At 40.9% G+C, this 22680-nt stretch overlaps 1 protein-coding gene across 1 annotated transcript; it reads left to right on the forward strand.

Moving 5' to 3' along the window:
* The first annotated feature begins 211 nt into the window (after positions 1-211).
* On the forward strand, positions 212-22680 carry TBC1D7 (TBC1 domain family member 7). Its single transcript, XM_024565401.4, has 8 exons — positions 212-442; positions 1785-1904; positions 2936-3016; positions 6751-6938; positions 10836-10973; positions 19304-19449; positions 20540-20669; positions 21731-22680. Exons 2-8 carry the CDS (start codon positions 1793-1795, stop codon positions 21815-21817), a joined length of 882 nt encoding a protein of 293 aa, XP_024421169.2. The 5' UTR covers positions 212-442; positions 1785-1792; the 3' UTR covers positions 21818-22680.

Here is a 22680-nt window from a genome sequence, read left to right on the forward strand (position 1 = left end):
CGCAGGATTCCCTGGCTAGGAGTGGCTCGGCGGAGCAAGGGGACAAGCGACCCTGGCGGGGAACGTTAGCTTTGCCCAGCTCTTTTACGAAACCCGGACTCAGCGCCTAAGGCCCCGCGGTTTGGGTGGAGCTTCTGCGCCCGCTCTCCGCGCACGCGCATTCTCGGCACCTCGCCGCCGACTGAGTTAACGTCACGTCCGCCGACGCTGCCCGTGGTGGCCGAGCGCTTTTTCTCGGGCGGGCCGCGCCCGGCGCTGCGGTCCCGCCGTTCCCCTCCCTCTGGCTGGCCGCCGGTGGCGCCCTTGACCCCTTGGCGCGCCCTTGACCCCTTGGCCCGCCCTCACGTCGTCCGCCTGCCCGCCCGCCGTTCAGCGTGTCTGGTCTGGTTTCCGCGGTTTTCCCGAGACCACTTAGTCTCAACCCGGGTTTCCAGTACTGGAGGTGAAGCATAATAAGAGATGGGACCTGGGGTCTTAGATGAGGCTGTGTTTACTTTTCCGTCAGGGTCAGGTGTACCGTCAAGGGCAGGAATGTAATTTACAATATTTCCTCCAAGAGGACGCGGTTGTAGTTGTGCAATGTGGGACTGGTTTCCTTAGACAACGGACACTGTATCGCCGTGCAGCTGTTTGGATGCTTCTTTGAAATAATCCCGCATATTCATTTAGCATTTTAATGCTTTGGAATTTTGTCCTTAAAAACAGTTTGGTCCCCAAAACTCAGGACCCTTTAGATTTTCTCATTTTAAGGGAAGCCTAATCTTTCCTGTGGCTAAATTGGCTCACAGCGTATTTTTTCTATAAGGAAGACCTTGGCTGTGTGGAGCCGGACCCTCCAGTGATCACTGAGGATATGTTAGAATTTGTAAAACCCTAGGATTATATTCTTTTTTTTCACTGGCACATTAAGCTTTTGGGTCGGGCAGTGCAATACTTTTTTGGGAAATGCATTACATACGTTATATTCTTAAAACCTAATTTGGCCTTTTCCTGATGGCTTGCTTTTAATCATGTGAAGGTTATTGTGAAAGAGCGTAACACCCCTGAATTTCTTGAGTTTTGATGACATTTTAAGTTGTTTTGTCCCCAACTTTGTGGCATCACTGTCAACCAGTTACATTCCTGCCTCTTCTGGTTTATAATTTAATGCTGTTAAACGTGATGGGGTTTGAATTTTGATAATTACATTTAGTAGAATTGTGTTTAAACAAAAACTAAGTGAGGAACTTGTGGCTTTTTGATTTTTCAATTTACAAAATGCCCTTTTTAGAAAACACAGCTAAGCAAAAGAAAATTTAAAATGATCTGGAATCCTACTACCTAAAGATAACCATTGGTAACATTTCAGAATATAGTCTAGTTTTTTTATGCATAGTATTGATAAAACAAAAACAGAACCATAGTGTCTGCTGTTTGGTAACACCTTTGGCATGACATCTTGTCCTCCCGTTTCACTCACTGTTTTCTTCGAACGTGTATTTCGCTAGGCGCTCTCATAATAAAGTAGGATCCCTAGTGCGTGAACCCTGTGCCATCTATGTTAGCCGCTCAGAGGACTTTGGTTTTCTGTCTTGGCCTTTGGCCAAGGTACACAGGTGAAGTGGTGTAGGAGTTGTGTAAAAGGAAAGGTTTCATACTGAGTCCTATGCAAGGGCAGACGGTGTATTATAGTATATCAGATTCACTGAAAAGTTGGAGAAAATCATTGAAAAAATCTAATTCTTCATTCTTTGTTTCTAAACTCACTTTTTCCCCTTCGACTTTTTGTCTCTCTCTTCTCCAAGAATGAAACATGACTGAGGATTCTCAGAGAAATTTCCGTTCAGTATATTATGAGAAAGTGGGGTTTCGTGGAGTTGAAGAAAAGAAATCATTAGAAATTCTCCTAAAAGATGACCGTTTGGGTGAGTTTTATGAGTTAAACTAAGCCTACTGGTTGTCAGTCATCCCAAATGTTCTGAAATAAGTGCTACCTTAAGAGACGTCCAGAGATACCTGTTACCTGCTGCATTGTTTAGTGGTAGGAAGACAGCAGAATGGTATATATATTTTGGGAGAAGTTATGGATTTTTCAAGTGTGTATTTCACTGAGGGCCAGATGTTTTGGAAAGGCCTCTTAAGAAGTCACTAATATTTTTCTCTCCTATTAGGCCCCTATGTTTTCTTTTCTCGATTTTTAGAGGTGTCGTCATTGCTTCTGGGTAAATTTACAACAACTCTTGCCATGATTTTCTTGTATGGAAATAGTGAGACTGAAATATATACATTTTAGTTTCTTCCAAGCCAGTAATAATAAGGTCTGTTCTGTGCTTGACTGGAGTAAAATAAACTGAACCGTAGTTAAAAATAGTACTTTATATGAATACAATGCTTTTAAAATTTGAAAAACATTTCTTACCTGATCTTTGATCCTCGCCAGACAGTCTATGCTTTAAGTGTATCCGGTATTATTCTCATTTGGCAAGTAGGGAAATTTAGGTCAGGACAGTTGAGTGTGCTTCATGAGAAAAGGCAGGATTTGAGGGCTGACTCCACCACTCACCTCCTGTGTTAACTCAGTCAAGTCACTTACCTGCCCTGAGCTTCAGTTTCTTCATCTTTAAAACAATAAGTAGCCAACAAGCTGGCAAGGTGGATTCAATGAAATACCATAAATTCTATACATAGTAACTACTGCTAATATTATTGGAAGTGTAGTAATATAGGCAAAATGTACCTCCTATGCTGTGAAACACTATGTTTTCATTTTTAAATAGCTGGTAGAACCCTGGGCTAGAAATCAGACCAGTGTTGCCTTTCTTAGATTTACTGACTGCTTGGTAGGCTTCCTCTGAAGAAATGTCTTGCTATACCCTAAGTTGTAAACAATGAAATGCACTTTTATATATTGTGACCAGCATGAAAAGCTTCTAACTATTGTTTTTCTTTCCTCTAGATATTGAGAAACTTTGCACTTTTAGTCAAAGATTCCCTCTTCCGTCCATGTACCGTGCATTGGTATGGAAGGTGCTTCTAGGTATGAGACCCAAGAGTTGGAAATTTATCTTCAGAAATACCCATTTGTCATTATATCAGTCAGAAAAAGGAGAATTTGTTTAGGCCTTTACTGAATATTGAGTCTAATCTTAGGAGACTGAATTACCACTCACTATAATTGCCTTTAAGGAGGTGACTTCGGTGGCAGAACATTAAATATTAACTCTGAGAGTGTCAGTTTATTAATGATAGAAGAGAAAGTAATGTATCTGTTCCTGAGGCAAGGTGTGGGAAGAGCATTGTTCTGGGAGAAAGAACTGGTCTAGGCTTTGCTGTCGACTGGTAACCTTGAGAAAGACCCTGCTAGAGCCCTCATTGGTGTGGCTCAGTGGCTAGGGTGTCGTCCTACAAACCTAATGGTTGCTGGTTCGATTCCCTGTGGGGGATCATTTTGCAGGCTAGGTTCCCAGTTAGGGGCATGCCAGAGGCAACCAATCTGTGTTTGTCTCACTCATCAATGTTTCTCTCCTTCTCTCCCTCCCTTCCCCTTTCTCTAAAAATAAATAAAATATTTTAAGTATACTTTATTGATTATGCTATTACAGTTTTCCCAATTGTTCCTCATTTATCCCCTCTCAGCTCTGCACCCCCCAACCCTGCAGCATCCCCCTCCTTAGTTCATGTCCATGAGTCATACATAAAAGTTCTTTGACTTCTCTGTTTCCTATACCATTCTTAACCTTTCCCTGTCTACTTTATGCCTACCAGTTATGCTTCTTATTCCCTGAACCTTTCCCCCCTATTCTTCCCCTTCCCCTCCCCACTGAAGACCCTCCATGTAATGTCCATTTCTCTGATTCTATTCCTGTTCTAGTTGTTTGCTTAGTTTTTGTTTTTGTTTTTTTTAGGTTCAGTTGTCGATAGTTGTGAGTTTGTTGTCATTTTATTGTTCATAGTTTTTGATTTTCTTCAATTTCTTACATAAGTCCTTTTAACATTTCATGTAATAAGGTCTTGGTGATGATGAACTCCTTTATCTTATCTGGGAAGCACTTTATCTGCCCTTCCAGTCTAAATGAGAGCTTTGGGGCATAGAGTAATCTTGGATGTAGGTCTTTGCCTTTCATGACTTCAAATACTTATTTCCAGCCCCTTCTTGCCTGCAAGGTTTCTTTGGAGACATCTGCTGATAGTCTAATGGGAACTCCTTTGTAGGTAACTGTGTCCTTTTCTCTTGCTGCTTTTAAGATTCTTTATCTTTAACCTTTGGCATTTTAATTATGATGTGTCTTGATGTAGTCTTCTATGTGTCTATCTTGTTTGGGATTCTCTGTGTTTCCTGGACTCATATGTCTATTTCCTTCATCAAATTAGGGAAGTTTCCTTTCTTTTTTTTTTTCACATAAGTTTTCCATTTCTTGCTCTTCCTTTTTCTTCTCCTTCTGGCACCCCTATGATTCAGATGTTGGAACGTTTAAAGTCCTCCCACAGGTTCCTAAGCCTTGCCTCATGTTTTTGAATTCTTGTTTCTTCATTCTGTTCTGGTTGGATGTTTATTTCTTCCTTTTGTTCCAAATAGTTGATCTGAGTCCCAGTTTCCTTCCCTTCACTGGTGGTTCCCTGCATATTTTCCTTTATTTCACTTTGCGTAGCCTTCATTTCTTCCTTCATTTTGCAACCGAGCTCAATTGTTTCTATGAGCATCCTGATTACCTGTGTTTTGACCTTTGCATCAGATAGATTGTCTATCTCCTTGTTGCTTAGTTCTTTTTTGGAGTTTTGATCTGTTCTTTCATTTGGGCCATGATGTGTTCTTTCTTTGCCTTGGCACACCTGTTATGTTGTAAGGGGTGGAGCTTTAGGTGTTCATCAGGGTGGGGCAGGCTGCAGTTGTGGTGCTGTATGTGGGGGAGGGGTCAGAGAAGGAACAATGCTGCTTGCAGCTCTTGCCCCACTTTCCGTCACTTCCCTTGATTTCCACAAGGAGATTGTGCCCTTGCAGGTGCTGATTCGCAGGTAGGTGGGTTTGTGTACATTCTAGGACCCCATGGGCCTCTCCAACAGACTCTCCTGTGAGACTGGGAGTTTCTTCTACAACCATAACCCCTTCCCTCACCCCACAGATTTTACAGCCAGAGGTTTTGAGTCGTTAATTTCCTGCACTAAAACCGTGGGTTTTGCAGTCTGTCCCACTCCCCAGTTGTTCTTCCTGGCTTATTCATCTGTGAATGTGGGACCCTCGCCCATGCGTTCTGCCACCTTGCCTTACCCCTCGTTCTCTCTGCCCCCATCTCTACCCCTCCTACCAGTCTGGATGAATGTTTCTTTAACTCCTTGGTTGCCAGACTTCCATGATTCTCTGGCAGTTCTGGTTGTCCTTCTTTTTTACTCTTTTTCTTTTTTAAGGTTTTTATTTATTTTATTTCGAGAGAACAGGGAAGGAAGAGAGAGAGAGAGAGAAACATTAATGTGTGGTTGCCTCTCACGTGCTCCCAAATGGACATGTGGTCCACAACCCAGGCATGGGAACCCAGGCACGTGCCCTGACTGGAAATCTAACCAGCGACCCTTTGATTTGCAGGCTGGCGCTCATTCCACTGAGCCACACCAGCCAGGGCGAAACATGTTTTTCTTTATACCAAAACTTAGAGACTTGAAAATTCATTGTCACCATTTTTCAGATCTATTTGACCATGTCTCCTTTTTCTCATGAGGACTCTAGGAACTAGTGTTCTGCAAAGAACATTTGGTGAAATACTTATCCGTCCCATTTACCACCCCTGGCAGATGAGGAAACAAAGGCCCTGACATATTTATGAGATTCCTGATGTTAACGGGTGGGGGGCTAGAACTGAGGTGTAGTGAAGGCCTATCCTGTGCTTTTTCCACTGTTTTCCCTGTGACCTTTGTTTGTAAAAAGGTTCTCGCTCCAAAGTCTGATGGGTAGACATCATGTTTAAATGGGTGAATGAGTATAAAATGGCATCAAAATGTAATGTAAGGTGGTCTTGTCAGTGCAGATTAGAGATTTTTGTGGTCCTGAAGATAGGATACTTTGTGAGCAAGCTTTAATTGTTGGAGAAGAGAAGAATTTATATTCTCATAGTTCTGGAGGGTGTGAAGTCTCCAGGTGCTGGGTGATTTGGCTCTTAGTGAAGCCCCTCTTCCTGGCTTGCAGATGACCACCTGTTACTGTGTCTTCACGTGGCAGTGAGTGAGAGAGCTCTGGTATCTCTTCTTTTTCTTATAAGGGCACCAGCCCTATTAGATTGACACCCTCCCTCCCCTAGTTACCTCATTTAACTTTACCTCCTTATAGGCCCTATCTCCAAATACATCACGTTGGGGGTTAGGACTTTAACGTATGAGTTTTGAGGGGACACAATTCAATCCATAGCATGGACCAAAGTGCGAGAACTGGACATAGACCCTAGGAGCTAAGGATGGTCCCAGGCTGGCAGCAATAATTGAATTATTATAATCGATATGGTTATTTTGAATTTAGATGGCACGATTAGTCAAGGGATTTATGATGCCATTTTATTTCTCTTTTATGTCAGTGATTCAGTTGCCATTCAAATATTGATGGTATTCGGAATTTATAATTCTTTTATAGTGAAAATTTCTAAAAGAGAATCTGTATGGTAATGAAATATTTGTGTGAGTTCTAGTTTAATTTTGATGGACAGCTTCCCCTAGGGTTCTCTTTAATAGAGGAGGGATTTGGATTAGTGCCTCAGTATTTTGCCCTCTTTTTTCTGGGTCTCTGTGTAGGGATCCTGCCTCCACACCATGAGTCCCATGCCCAGGTGATGATGTATCGCAAGGGGCAGTACTCGGATGTCCTTCATGCCCTGAAAGTCGTTCGCTTTGTCGGTGATGCCACACCTCAGGTTGAAGTTTATCTCCGCATGTATCAGCTGGAGTTGGGAAAGTTGCCTCGAAGCCCCTCCTTCCCACTGGTTAGTGGTGCTTTTGTTCCACACCTAGCTCAACTCTAGACTGTCCCATCTTACTAGCCTTTCATTATATCATGTTTTGCCTAAGAAACTTTCAGTGGCTCCCCTTTGTCTATAGAATAACTGCAACGTCTTTCCCTGACATTCATGGCCCTATATATTCTGACCCCATCAGCCTGTTTTTTAAAATGCTACGTTTTATTTTGAAGTAGTTTCAAACTTGTAGAGCAGTTCCAAGAATACTATCAAGAATCCCATATACCCTTTACTCAGGTTCGCCAGTTGTGTACATTTTTAACCATTTGCTTTGTCATTTTTCTTATAGTGTATGCATATTTTTTCAGACGAGATCAGGTGTGTTCAGGGTGGTATGGCCGTAGACTGTATGGACTGTATGCATATTTTTTCTAAAACATTTGAGAATAATATGCAAACATGATATCCCATGACTTCATATTCCTTCAGTGTATATTTCCTAAAGATAAGAGCACTCCCCTAGATAACCATAGTACAGTTCTGAAACCAAGAAGTTGACATTGATACAATATTAACATCTGATCTTCAGACTCCATTCACATTTGACCAAATGTCCCAATAATGCCCTTTATCAAAACAAACAATAAAGTTTTAGTTCAGAACTTAACCAAACTTTCACCGACTAGTTTTACTGTTTGTTGATTTCAAATTTTTAGAAATCACTTCAGACATGGAAAAAAGTTGCAAAAATAATATAGTGAGTATAGTGTTCCCATATACCTTCATCTAGCATCCTCAAATATTACATCTCACATACCATAGTATAATGATCAAAACCAGAAAATCAGCATTGATACAACACTATGAACTACTCTGTGGACATTACTGACATTTTGCTGATTGTCCCACTAATGTCCTTTTTCTGGCCCTGGATCCAACCTTTACATTTATCCTTTATAAGGATCACACTTTACATTTATTCCCAGGTCTTCTTTCTTAGTCTCCCTTAATCTGGGACAGTTCTTCAGTCTTTCTTTGTACAAACTTTCATAACCTGACATTTTTGAGGAGTACTGGGCAGTAGAGCATTTCTCAGTTTGGGTTTGTTTGATGTTTACTCATGATTAAAATCTGGTTATGCATTTTTGGCAGAAGTACCACAGAAGTATGTATGATACTGTCTACTGTTGCTGCTCACTTTGAACACTTGGTTAAGGTGATGTCTGCCAGGTTTCTCCAATTGTCAGTAACTATTTTTCCCCTTGCAATTAATAAGTAACATCTGGGGAGAAAGTGTTAGACTGTGTAAATATCCATCCACTAAAGATTCTTGCCCAAAACAATTTTTACTATGCTGATTGCCAAATAGTGATTTTCGAACTCTTTCATTCCTTTTGCATTTATTAGTTTACATTCTTTTATAAGGAAGGTTTTCTCTTTTCCCTCATTTATTTATTTGTATCAGTATGAATTTATGGATTCCTTTTATTCAATGGCAGATAATCCATTCTGACTCTTACTTATTTTGGTATTGAAATGGTCTCAGATTTGGCCAGTGGGAGTTCATCAAGCTGACTTCTGTGTCTTTTTGACAGGTTCCCATCATTTTGAGTAGTTCCTTACTTCCTGGCATGAAAAGATATTCCAGGTTCATCTTGTACTTTCCCTGCCTCGGGCCTGGAATCTGCCTCACCTCTCCACCCATGGAGTGTGGGGTTTAGAAACCAAGACTAGGGCACTAGATATGCTCATTGTTCCTGGTGTATCATTGCTTCTGTGCCCTCTCAGGAAGAGCTAGGAAATACTTGTATGTACACACATGCACATACATATTTACACACACTTATGTATGTTTGTATATTTATCTCATCATATTGAAAACCCTGAGTTCACCATAATACTCCAACTACAATGTAGTATCATACTCATTCTAACTAGCCTTTACCCTTTTGTGTTGTAACCTCCTTCTCTGACAGTCGCAAATGTGAAGAGGCTCCCAGTACCCTCAGTGTGTTTACTTCTTTGCTTGTTCCTCTGTCACCAACACTGCTGGCCACCTCTTGGCTCTGGCCTGCAGGCGCCATGGGCCTTTGTCATCCCTGACCTCCTCCTCCTCGGCCCCAGCCCCACAGGCCCCAACCTGCTTTTTAAACTTCATCTTCAATAAACTCCTTACTCTAGTTACTTGGACTATTTATTGTTTGTAACGAGAAGAGATGGGGAAGAGGAAGAGTTCAGGTAAAGGAATGATTATAGCTCTTGAGCTTTGGCTGTTACAATGCAATTTGAAATTTACTTTAGGCCCCTAACAGTGTTGGGGCAGGGCTAAAGCAGAGTGAATTGATCAAAATAGGGATTTGCATGAAAGCTGTGCTCTCTGTACAATCTTTTATTCTTTTGTTGCAGTTTGCAACCTGCCACTATAGCAGCTTGAGCTTTGAATTGTTCTTTCTTTTTGAAGTTAATGATGTGTTTCCCAGGGACGCCCATAGGTCACCCGTTTTATTACGCTTATAAAGAGAGAATGTCCCTGAAAATAATTGGAACTCTTAACAGGCTTCTTAAAATTTTGCTTATCTTTGGCAAGGTGAAGTTTGTAGTACTGCACAAGTTCTTAAATTATATATTAAATTAGGTTAGATTATCTATTAGTTCAGGAATGATAGGTTGTAGTTGTCACCTCATCCCTGCTCAGCCTGTCCGTTCTTCAAGTCCAGACACCTCCACTGTGGCCTGGGGCGGAGGTGCTGTCAAAGTGTGTGTGTTGGGCTCTGCCATGCCTGTCTCCCTGATGAGCCAAGCCCCACTCAGCCTCACTTTTCATATCCATTAATAAGAATGTGCTGGAGTGCCTGGCACACGGTCGGGAACATGGTCAGTCAAGGACGTTGGTCCCCTTCCCTGGGCACCCGCGGTGGCGGGGAGCAGCAGAGAGATGCCACATTCAGGAGCACCCAGCCCAGTGCTCAGTACTCGGCGGGAGCCCAAAAAAGGAGCTCCCCTCCCCTTTTCTTCTGTCTTTGCTTTCCTAGTCTGACAACTTAATGTTTAGAAAAATGTATTTTCTACAATTTTATTACTTGACATTTTATAGAGTACTAGTAAGTTAAAAGGAGGCCTAAAATGAAATACTTTCATTAGAATAGGAATTTTGATTTAACTTGGGACATTTTAGGGGAGTAGAAAGACACTTTTTAGTTTCTTTTTTGACATTAAAATCCCTCAGTTATTACATCCTAGATGAACGTATATTTTTACGTGAGATACAGTGTTTGGAAACAAAATAGATTTTCAAGAAGATTTCTTTGTTGAATTTACTTGAGGGTTTACTTTAATGTCCTGAGTATTGACACAAGGTTTAAGAAATGCCATTCTTCTGATTCCTAATATTCTGATTCTAGGGACATTTAACTTTTTAGGTGCTTGCAGATAGAACAAAATTCTAAAGATTTTTTGAATGCTTTGAAATAAAATGCTTCTTAGTTCTTTCGGAGTCATTTAATTTTTGGAAATTACCATATTAACAAATGTCTCCAATCATTATTTGTGTTGTGTATCACACGGTTTTTAAAGATATTCTCCTCTAATACCAAGAATACTTTTGGGTGGAGAGAAGCAGCACCTTGCCTCTGGTATATGTTGATTCTTTTATGGGTGGCCTTAAGGTTAGAAGTTGGAAAATGTTCGAGTGGTCAGCCTGAAACCTGGGCATTCATAAACAGTACTCCTTCAGATAGATTTCTGTGGCTACTCATTTTTACCTCCCCTTGGTCTTCTCTCTAGTGATGGACGGTGTGCTTTTTGGTTCCACTTTGATTTATCAGCCTCTTCAAAATTTAGGGGATAAGGTTTCATTTTTATGAAAGAAATATGTGTTCCTCACTTCTGCTGCCTCTCTCTTGAGATTTATTATTAATCTTTCAGGAGCCAGAAGATGAAGTATTTCTTGCCATTGCTAAGGCCATGGAAGAGATGGTGGAAGATAGTGTCGACTGTTACTGGATCACCCGGTGCTTTGTGAACCAGTTAAACAACAAGTACCGAGACTCTTTGCCCCAGCTGGTGAGGGACACTTTTTTGGCTGTTGGCAGGGGATGGGTGGGTGAGCGGAGGTACTGGGAGTCTTGAGGAAATACTCTTACCTCTTGGTGCTGCTACAATTATGAGTAGACCCTCTATAGTAGGAGTCAGCAAGTATATTCTATAAAAGGCCAGGTAGTACAATAATCTTTCCAGCCTGGCAGGCCAGATGGTCTCTATGTCCCTCTCTATCTCTATGTCTATGTCTCTGTCATCACACAAAAGAAGCCATTGACAAACGGAAAGGAATCCTCGTGGCTGGCTTTGGCTACTGCAGGCCATAGTTTGCACACCCTGCTCTATAGTATTCCTTATGCTGGTCTGGAATCCACTGGCTTTATCTAGAATTTTCCCTCTGAATGAATTAAGGTTTAAATTGGGCTGCAATTAATGGGAAGACCCCCTAACAGAAGCTTTATTGTTTTCTTTCATGTAACTAGAAGCCCAGAGGCGGGGCAGTCCAGGGCTGGTGCCACAGCACCACAGTACCAGTAGGGACCCAGGCTCCTGCCTGCTCCAGCATTCCTAGGGGTGATCCTTCCTCTTGTGCTCACAAGATGGGTGCTGCAGGGACAGCTGTGACCCCTGTGTTCTGGGCAGGCAGGAAGGGTGAGAAGGAGACAAAAGCACAAGAACAAAGGGACCAGCCAGTCAAGCCTGTCCCTCTTTAACAGACTTTCCTTCTTTATGTCAGTTGGTGGCAGGACCGAATTACCTGGCCACCTGTCTGCATTGGAGGCTGGGAAATGTGCTTTTGTTTAATGGGACACAGGGTGGTCTCCCATTAAAATGGGATTCTGTTAGTAGTGAAGAGGAGAGGTGAATGGGTCTGCGGGAGGCAGCGGAGGTCTGCTGCCCTCTAACTTGGGAATCCGGAGAACTGAATGACATTTGCTTCATCACCATAAGCCCGTGGTCTTTTGCTATTTTCTTTCTCCAGTTTCTTTCCTTTTTTCCCTCGTTTATAAAAATGAATCTGTCTTTTTTTCTTAAATCATTGAGTTGTTTTATTTGAAAATTCCAGTGAAAGCAGGCACTGTGGCGGGGGTGGCAGGGCCTGAGGTGGGCCCAGTGAAGGGCGGGTGACCCTGAGGGTCCTGCTGTTTGGGGCAGCTGGCACAGCCCTGCAGCTGGGCAGAGTACTGAACAATAGTGCTTTTTAATATTTAAGTTAAGTAAACTTTGATTTTGATTTGAGAATCTTAAAATTCAGTCCATTTAGTTTGATTTCAAAAAAAATTGTAAGAATGGCATTGGAGCATCTATAAATATAATTTTGGCTCATTAAATCAAGATGTCCAAATCCATGATTTAGTCAGCCTTGCCTATTTAATATTAGAATAAATGCAGTAACATTTTGAAAGCTTATGTTAAAAAATTCCATCCTTTATTTTTGATAGCACAAGTGATGGATAAATACATTCTTGAACTACTAATCAAAATGAATCCAGTGTTCCCGTAGATCTGTAGCAGCACGGCCCCATCCCCCGCTTTCTAAGATGCAAACATCGTTGTCAGTTTGATGTGTGTTCTTTTAGGCCATTAGGATGGATGGGTGTGTGTGCACGCATGTGTGCATACACACATGTAATGATATATATTTTACATATATAAATATTTTTTTAAATCATAAATATCATCACACTGTTCATATGGCCCTACTATTTTTTTAACATAGTGTCTTGGAGGCTTTCCAAGTTAGTATGGATAGGTCAGTAGTTTTCAGCCCTGAATTCCTATTAGTACCATCTGGGAGCTTTTAAAAATTAGCCATGCCTTTCCTCCACCCAGACCTTAAGTCAGAATCTCTGGAGGTGAGGCCCCAGAATTTTAATTTTTTAAAAGCTGTAGGTCATTCTGAAGTGTGACTCAGGTTGAGAACTATTCATTTAGAACCACCTTTTTCCTTTTTTAAAAAAATTTGCTCACAGTGTTTCTTGTGAAGAATTTGGGATAATCTAACATAACAGATCCATGCTGACACTCAGCGTGTCCGTGTCCCTCTGGGTGTGTGTGTGTGTGTGAGTGCCTCTCTAGGTTGGGTCCCTGTGGGGCAGTGCGCACTTGAGGGAGGGGCGTGTTTAACACTTTCACTGCCAGGTTGCTACCTAGAAAATGTGCCAGTTTTGTTTTCTCTAAGAGAGTATGAGATTTCCTGTTTTACATTTCGTTGCCAATACTTGATAGTATCTATCACTTAAATTTCTGTTAATCTGATAGTGAAATGGTATCCAATTTTAATTTATATATTCTCATTTTCTAGTGAAGTTAAGCAGCTTTGAATGTTTGTTAATCACTTATATTTGTCCACCTTTCTATTATTTTGTTTGCTTCCTTTTTTATTTGTAAGACTTATCAATAACTCCGGGCATTTATCCTTTTGTCTATTACATTTGTTAAAAATATTTTTTCTTGTCTGTTTTACAAAGATTTTAAGTTTTGATAAAATTGAATGTGTCATTATTTGTCTTTTGCTTTTTGTATCTTATTTGGGAAGCTCTTTATAATCCCAAGATTAAAAAACAGGTATTTTTAGTTGTCATCAATAAGAAATTTACTTGTTTTTAAAAAATCCCAATGCTGGCATTGTCCAGAAAAATTTTAACAGGTTTATTTGTAGTTGTTATAAAGTTGAACTGCTGAAACTTGTTCACTGAAATACCTTGACTTGCATAAATAAATGCACAGTTGGTTTGCGTGTGGTACTTACATGACAGTGCACAAATGCTTTATGTCTCTGCATTTATATTTTAAAATTTCATACACAAATGAAAATGGAAAAACTGCTAATACCTGATTTCTATCCCCTTTTTCCATTTGTAGTCATATAGTAGGGTACCTTCTGACCCCATGGGAAAAAAAACACCTAATGTTTAGAACTACCAATAACAGGAAGAGATAATTTTTTTTTTTAAATACTGAAATATTTCTCATAGTGGATTCTTAACCACGTTCTTCACATGTGTGGCATGGTAGCTGGTTGTCTTTTGGCATAATTGTCACAGATTTAGCATGGATAGACAGGCTGGTGTCTTCAAAAAGGCCAACCGGACAGGCCTCACTTGCCTCCTGCTAAGCACCAACAGCTTCACTCTGGAGGCGCAGATCTGTCTGAAGTCCTGAGCCAGTTCTCGCACCAGACCCTGTGGGGAAGTTTGCAGATCAGGTCAGAGGACTTCGCATACCTTCCAGTTTCACGGAGTGCCTTGGTGCCAAGCCTGTAATGATGAGGTTTCCACCCACTCTTGTGGCTTTGGTAGCCAGTCGCTTCCTCGGTGCTTTACCACCTGTCGATTTGCAGGCAGTCTGCTTTGTAGGAGCCACGGTCCAGAGACGGCCTTCCTTACCCCTTCTCCTTCGGCCAGTGCTCAGCCAGCTAGAGGCAGCACTGGCATTAGAGAGCGATGGTGGTGCAACGGCAGCTGCGACACGAAAAACTGGTTTTAAAAAAACTTTCCTCTAACTTTTTAAAATACTTAAACATTGTAAAATTTAGGCCTTTAATTTATAAGGGATTTATCCTTGTTGCTGGTATCAGACGCAGATTTGACTTGGTTTCTCGGTTGTTAGATGCAGCACAACTTCAGCCTGCACACTCTTCCTGCTTCCCCCACTCTGGTTAACAGTGCCTGAGAGTGTGCTTCATGCTCAGCAATACTCACTTGGCTTTGTTAATGAACTACTTCATTTAAAAATACACCTCTGTTTTAATAGATGAGGAAAGTGAAGCACAGAGCAGTTAAGTAACTTGCCCAAGGTTGCACAGTTAGGAGGCAATCGAATTACCACTTTCATTACTTATTGGTCAGTTCATCTTTTTTCACAGATTTCAAATGCTACTTTGTCACATACCAGATTCCATCTATGTATATTTGTATCTCTTTCTGGGCTCTTTTTTTTTTTTTTTTAACCCACTGAGCTGTCTGTCTGTTCCAGGGCCGATACCATGTGATGTATTTGATACAGCGTCCAAGAGTATTTTGATAGCTGGTATGGGAAGTGCCCTCTTACTGTTCTTCTTTTTCAAAAGTGCCTTGGTTATGCTTAAACTTTATTTTTTCTTTTCAAAAATGAACTTTAGAACAGCTCAATACTAAATGTCCGCATAACCTTAATTTGTTAATCTTCAAATAAGTTTATTTATTATGCACATTATAGTACCCAGCACATAGTTTTAAATAATTATGAAGTTTTTTTTAATTTCTTCAGAATGTATAAGAAAAGCTAAATTTCCTCTGCGTAGATCTATGATTTAGGCACTGAGTGATTTACTTCAGTGTTTCTCTTTTGTTAAACTGTGTTGAGTCAACTTTACCATTTTTTATTACTGTTTTACAGTGGGTTTCTTCTCCTAGCTTCTTGTTAGACTTTCTATAATCTTGTACGTCATCTTCTCAAGTTTCTGTGGTTTTAGCAAGTAAATTGATGATCACAAAGCGTGGGTTTTATAGTTCTAGGGAAGTGCTTGTGGGATGGACAACAATGGGCCTTTCACATCAAAGAATAATGTCTGGTGGTGGCGTGTTTATTATACTGTAGTATTCTGATTTGTAGGATGGCATCAGCTCTTTCCCTCTGCTTACAAGCTTCTGGTAATTCTGCTCTTTAATGAGGCCTCTCACTGCCAAGGAGAATAGAGGCCAACTTCAGTGATGTGACGGGAGACCCTGTTGTTAACTCTTTCAGAGCAGTCTGTCCTTACGCTACCTGAAGCTTAATTGTGTTTAGCCATTAAAGTGAGAGAACTTTTCTTTCACACTGTGGCTACAGTTTTTTAAAGCTATCCTGAAGAAAGGCTTTTTGTTTGTTTGTTTCTTTTTGATAAACACAATTAGCAACCTCTTTTTAAGTTTAATATAAATTCCTCTTGGGGTACTTAAGTCTCTTTTTGGTCAGGTTTTACCTTCTACTGATGAGGTATGCTTTATTTTCTTTATGAAGTAAGAACTCGGGGTCATGGAAACATTGGAAATAACCTAAATGTTTAACAGTAAAGTATAATAATCACATCTACAATTTGCTGAGTGCGAAAATTTCAGGTGTTATGAATGTTATCTCCTTCCACTAAAAAAAGTGTGTGCATATTTCTGTTCACCCTCTTTCTTTGATTTAGCAGTAACACGTGATACACATTTTTGTTTGTCTGCTGTTTTTACCTTGTATATGCTGGAGATCTTGCCATAATAATAGTAATAGAGAGACATTCTTTATTCCTTTTCATAGGTGCATACTACTCCGTTGTGTATATGTACACTAATTTATTCAACCCATCCTCTATATTTGGGGTGTTTCCTGTCTTTTGCTATGATACACTGTTGTATTGGGTTGGCCAAAAAGTTTGTGGTTTTTTTTTCATAAAATAAAAGACACATTTTTCATTTTCACCAATAACTTTTATCAATTTGGATATTTTGAGTGTCTTCCACTTGGTATAATGTTGATTGTTCTCGATTAACGTCTCGATTTGATTGCTGTGAACTTCAACTGGTCTACCCAACTGTGGAGCATCGTCCAGTGAGAAATCTCCAGCATGAAACTTCACAAACCACTTGTGGCACATTCAGTCAGTCGTAGAACCTTCTCCTTACAGTGCACAAATATTTGTTGTTTTGCATTTCAGTCACATTTTTACCTTTCCTGAGATAAAGCATAATATGCCAAAAAATGTTGCTTATTTTCCTCTATCTTCAGTAGTAAAATGGCTACACAAAAATTCACCAATTTAGATAAGTATTTTTAAAAATGTATACTAATATGACAGCTGTCACAATACAGTCTAACAAAATTGTTTCAAATGAAGTTAAAGAAAACTTAGAGCTACTAGAGCCAACCAGGGTTGGCTAAAAAGTTTGTTTAGTTTTTTCCCAGTATATATTTGCCAGCATATTTTTGGGATAGATTCCCTAGAAATGAATTGACTGGATCAAAGGGTAATGCATATGTTACTTTGCTAGAAATATCCACATTCCTCTGTATAAAGCTTATGCTGTTTTGCATCCTCATGACTAATAGATGGGAGCACCTGTTTCCCACAGCCTTGCCAACAGGGTGTGCCGTTTTGCCAGTCAGATAGGTGAGAAACTACCTCAGTGTAGTTTTAGGTTGCATTTCTTCTTATGAGTAACACTGAAGATCTTTTTATATAGGTAAGAGACATTTGCATTTTTTTTTCCATAGAGTTTGTGGCTGTTTTCTTCTCTAATTTTAGGAGTTCTCTTTATTTAGGGTATTCACCCTTTAAGGTTGCTTGTTAACCTGGGAAAATACCCACAATATGTTGACTGCAAAGAGCAAAATACCAAGTTGTACATTCAGTATGAGTTCAGCTGGCAAAAGAGAAGTGTGTGTGTAGGGCATGCAGGAAAACGAATGCTACACAACCCATCTTCACGTAGTTATCTTTGGGTGGTGGGATTGATTATAGGTTATCTTTCTTTATTCTTTCCTGTATTTTTGAGATTTATTACAATAACCTTATTATAAATTGGGAAAAAATCTTTAGAAGAATTTAAGACTGGCTAAAAGATAAACATTGAATGCTTATTAAGATGTTGATTAATATATTTCAAACTTTATTTAATTTACAATATTTATTCATTCAATAGTTATATATTGAGTCCTTACTATGCCAAGTAATGTTCTAGGTGCTGGCGAGCTAGCAGTGAACAGAGCAGATAAAGCCCCTGCCCTCACGAGCTTACAGTCTGATAAGGAACAAGACCGTAGTTTTAAATCTTCACTCATGTATATTTTATTTGTTATTTGTACTACCTTTTGGACGCAATTTTCTTTTATCTTTTATGTCTCACAGTTTGTGAGACCTAATATGTAAATGTGTTTGTATATGTTTTTCCCCATGTCACTTTGTGGGAAAAGCACACATGTATATCACTGGCAGGACTGACTAAACTCTAGAATGGAGTTTCGGAGGTAAAAGGCAAGAATAGGAGCCCTGTGGCAATTGGGACTTTAGAGAAAAGCTCCTGGTTTGGAGAATTGTGTGGAGAGTTCCTGAGAAGCTCTAGGAACTGTTAAGTAGTAGAGGTTAGTTGTATAAATAGAAAAAATTAGAGACCCTCTGAAAGAGAGAGGGGGAAACTGGACCAGATATTAATTAATATGTGGATCTTCTTTGACTGTGTGTTCTTCACGGGCCAGCTCACATGTCTCCTCTCAGGGAGGCTGTTCCTGGCTTCTAAAGCTTGGTCAGGATTCCTACCTGCAGGTGCCCAGCATCTCGTGCCTATCCCTATCATAGCTTTGTTACAGTGCATTCTAGTTACCTCTTTCCTGGGCCCTGTCAACCAACTGTAAGCTCCTTGAAGGCAGGGACTCGACCTCATCTTTTCTTCTATTCTCTGTGTGTAGTACAGTGTCTGGCCATCATGGACACTGTACGGTTTTGAATCACCTCTTTGGCAGAAGCACAGAGAGGCAGAAATTTAGTAAAATAAACATTTGTGTGGACTTAGGTGACAAGATGTCTGGCTGTGCTCTTCTGGATAGGGAGTACAGACCTTAAGGCCCATCGATAGCCAGTGGACCCCAAATAGAGCAGCGGGTGCCTGGTCCAGGGAGCCGGCTTTGTTAGCCTCCCAGTGTTCTTGAGTTGGCTGCTGCTTAAATCTAATGTGGGGGAGGCTGCCCGATGCAATCCAGGTACTTGGTTCCCTCTGGGTTATCCCCCTAAGAATTCTCGTGCACATCTTGTTGGGTGCAGAGCTCCTCCTCTGGGCATCCCTGGTGGATGCGCCCGCTCGGCGTGCTGCACAGCACTGCACACTGTGGGTCAGCGTGTCTGTGGTCAGTGACCGATGGGCGCTTTTCATCTTCAGCTCCTCTGTCTCCTTCTTCCTAGCTCTTTCTCCCACTTTAATTCTGTTCTATTCTTTGGTTCTCCTCTTGCCTTTTTCCTCTTTTTCCTGTATATAAAATCTACTGCCCTGGAGCAGCTAGAAACATCAAGGGCCTTTGTAAGCTCCCCAGAACAATTGAATTTTGCTTTGGACTTTTGCCTTAGGTCGGTCAGTCTGGTAAGTGCAGTTAACATTAGGGTGACCAACTGTTCGGTTTGCCTGGGGCTGTCCCGGAAAACCCCCTCAGTCCTGGGTGTTAGTTGCTCTGGTTTTGCCGACTTAGGAAATTGCAGCATCACGAGTGACTTGGGTGATTCTGAAATTTTGTTTTCTAGCATTTCCTCATCTATGAGTCCACGATGTGCACTCATCGTGTACATTTTTTCATCACAGATTGTAAGATCAGGTGATGTCATGTTACAGGAAATGAATAATCTCTTCCTGTTTTATCATTAGCCAAAGGCTTTCGAACAGTACTTGAACATGGAGGATAGCAGGCTGCTGAGTCATCTGAAGATGTGTTCTGCGGTGTCCAGACTTCCTTACGACCTCTGGTTCAAGAGGTGCTTTGCAGGTTGCTTGCCCGAATCCAGTTTACAGAGGCAAGTATTTCTTTCAAAGATGTGCTGAATGAGGGCTTGGATCGGAGAAGAATCCTGGTTTCTCATGTGATCATCCCTCCGAAAATAAATTTGCTTTAGAACAACATAGTAATTTAAAGTTAACTTCTCTAGTAGCTAATATAACAATACGCGATTATGTTTGTCAGAATACAAATGTTAATTTAATAGTAACATAAACTAATATTGCAAATATTAGAATATACAATTACAAAAATCAGGGGCCCTCACTGTGTTAGATGCTGTACAACGTTTGCATCTGAACAGTCTGCAGGAGTTTCCGTGGGCGTGGCCTCTTCCAGAAGTGCGATAGGTCCTAATCGAGAGAACACCTTGGTGTTTTTTAGTTTCATTATGACATCTTCCAAGGAGCTGAAGGCAGTCAAAGATTTGAGCCTCAAACACAGAATCTTTAAGTTTAACAAAAGCATTAGTTTCAGACGTAAGTTATGTGAGTTTTGGAGTCCTGGCCCTCTCCCTCCAGGGTGTAAGGGTGTAGCTGCAGAGCGAGGCAATAAACAGAGAACATTATAAGACAATGCATACCTAAGCACGGAGAGTGTGATACCAACCTTAAGGGTTATAGGAATTATCAGAATAATTTCTTTAGAGTGGTTGCACAGCAATAACCATCCCCTTAAGCCCGTGGAGAAGTTGAAGGAATTTGAACCACTAGAAAATGAATTTATCTGATTTCATATGCTTCTTTTGTTGTTCCGTATCATGTTGTGATTATGTTAGCATTACAAAATATTAGTAAAATCTAAACTTCAGTTCAGGGTTTTTCTTTCCTTCTTGAAGCTGTCAGTTTGAAATATTAAGGAGTGGGCATTTAGTAGATTCCTGGCAGAGCAAGTACTTTTTGGTGATCATTTCTTTTTTTCCTTCCAATGTGTCTAAAATAGGCTTCAAATGTCTGATTTGTTGTTTTTGATGATTATTTCATTATAGTTCTTCTGTGAAGCTTATACTTAAAACAGGAGTGATTTGACTTAATATAATAATTTGAGATGTCTAGATAAACAAATTTTAACCTTACATAATTTGATTATATATCTCTTCATTTTTGTAGGGTTTGGGATAAAGTTGTAAGTGGATCCTGTAAGATCCTAGTTTTTGTAGCAGTGGAAATTTTATTAACCTTTAAAATAAAAGTAATGGCACTGAACAATTCAGAGAAGATAACAAAGTTTCTGGAAAATGTAAGTGTGCTTTATTTGATTTTGAATTTAGAAAGGAAGTTAGCTTAGCAAGCTAGATTTTCCTATTGCATTAAGTTATTTCAGAGAAATAACACGGTATATTTTTACATCGTAAGAAAGAAATCTCCCCTTGAAAACATTCGCCAGTTGATCAGTGGGGTATAGGCTGCACTCTCTCTCTGGGGACGATGGGCTGAGTGGCGAGGCTGTCACTGTGGCTGTGTGCACTCAGCACCAGGGTCCTGTTCCCTGATGGGTCTGCTAGGGGCTTGTCAAGAAGAGGAAGAGGTGAGTCTGTCACGTTAGGGTGGGTAATCCTCGTTAATGGAAGAGGAATCCTGGTGTTCCGGGGACTGGTAAACTCTTTCATTTCTGTTACCATAGTTGTTGGAATCCCAGTTGGGTTTGGTAATGTGCTTAAGTATAAACTTTGTGCATGTTGGAAAAGGTCTAAACGAATTGTCTTTTCCCTCTCTATGTGTCTTAGAATACCCTTAACCAGGCAAGAGGTAGAAGTACGGAGACTCATGCCTGGAGGGATTTCACTGGATCCAAAATCTATTCTTTGTTTTTATCAGTCAGTGTTAACATTTGAACAATGATCTGGTAAATAATGAGTACTGAGTGAATGTGTGTCGAACAAATTACCCAATCATTATAATAATCAGTGGCTAACAGTGCTGGAGGGCTTTTGTGAAGTGGTTTTCATGGAGTATCTCATGTAATCCTGTAACAGCCCTGTGGAGCGGGGCTGCCATTTGCCCCATTTTAGAGATGGGGTTTGACCCCTGGTAGTTTAGGTAACCTGAAGCCAGGTAGCTAAGGAAACCTGCCCAGGGCACACAGTTTAGTGAGTACTGCAGGATCTGAACCCAGGCAGCCTGACACTAGAGCTCCTTAGTATGTCCTCAGGTGGCATGTGAAACAAAGATCCTGGCAACAGCCCTTTATGTGGTCACAGTGAGAACACCCTTGGAAGTAAGTTTATGCCACAGTGAAGGAGAGGGGTCCTGGAGCTGGAAACAGTGAGGATTCATGAAGACTGGTTTGCTTGTTCACAGATTCCCCAGGACAGCTCGGACGCAATTGTGAGCAAGGCCATCGACTTGTGGCACAAACACTGTGGGACCCCGGTACATTCAGCCTGATCTTCAGCCATGGACAGCCTGCCAGGCCGGCCCTGAACATTTTGTTGTGGGGACGTGATCTAAACTGATCGAAAACAGGGTTCTTGCTTTGGTGCTCAAAGTGCAATTTCTTTTCCAGTAAAATTATTTAATCAGGGGACCTGGTGTCGCTGTGTTGTGAGCAGCATCTTTTAGTTCCAGAGAAGAACACAGTTCCACTCTGAATACTATTTAGAAGGGTTGTTGGGGTTTCTAAAGCAGTTCAGGCAGGGAGGGTATAGGTGCTTTAATGGGCAGTGCATAACCACGCCCTGCCCTGCCTCCCTCTAGTTAGCACCAGGCCAGTGACTTTCCAAGGTCTATTTCTGGGGTAAAGAATAACTTCCTTTGGCTGACCGCTCAGATTTGGCTTTTGTTGATGCAGCACTCGTTTAGATCTCGGCTGACTGCTCTCTGAGGCCTCGTTTTGCTAAATAGGTTTAAATAAAGGGCTTACATTTTTTTTTCTTTTTGCTTGTTGGAATGAAGCAGATATTGAACAAAATATGTCTAAATTTACCTACCAGGAGAGAATACTTGTTGCTATTTTGCTGGAGCCATGCTTTTTCCTGATGGCTGTTAAATGTTGCGTGGGCTTAAGGGAGCACTCTGTCACCCAGAGTCGGAGTGGGAGAAACTGCAGGTTACGTTTGGTAGCTGATGACCCTGGGCCTCGTTGTGCCTCACAGTGGTCACTGTTCACTGGGCAGTGGCAGGCGGTGAGACTGGGGAGCAAGGTGCGTCCCTTTGTGTGAGACCATTCAGCTGCCAGACCTGCCGGAGCCTGAGTGGTGAGCTGGATTCTCCACTCTGTGAAATTATAAAGTGATAAATCTGAGAGCTCA

Source organism: Desmodus rotundus, chromosome 3, assembly GCF_022682495.2.
Source record: "Desmodus rotundus isolate HL8 chromosome 3, HLdesRot8A.1, whole genome shotgun sequence".
In the NCBI taxonomy this organism is placed as follows: domain Eukaryota; kingdom Metazoa; phylum Chordata; class Mammalia; order Chiroptera; family Phyllostomidae; genus Desmodus; species Desmodus rotundus.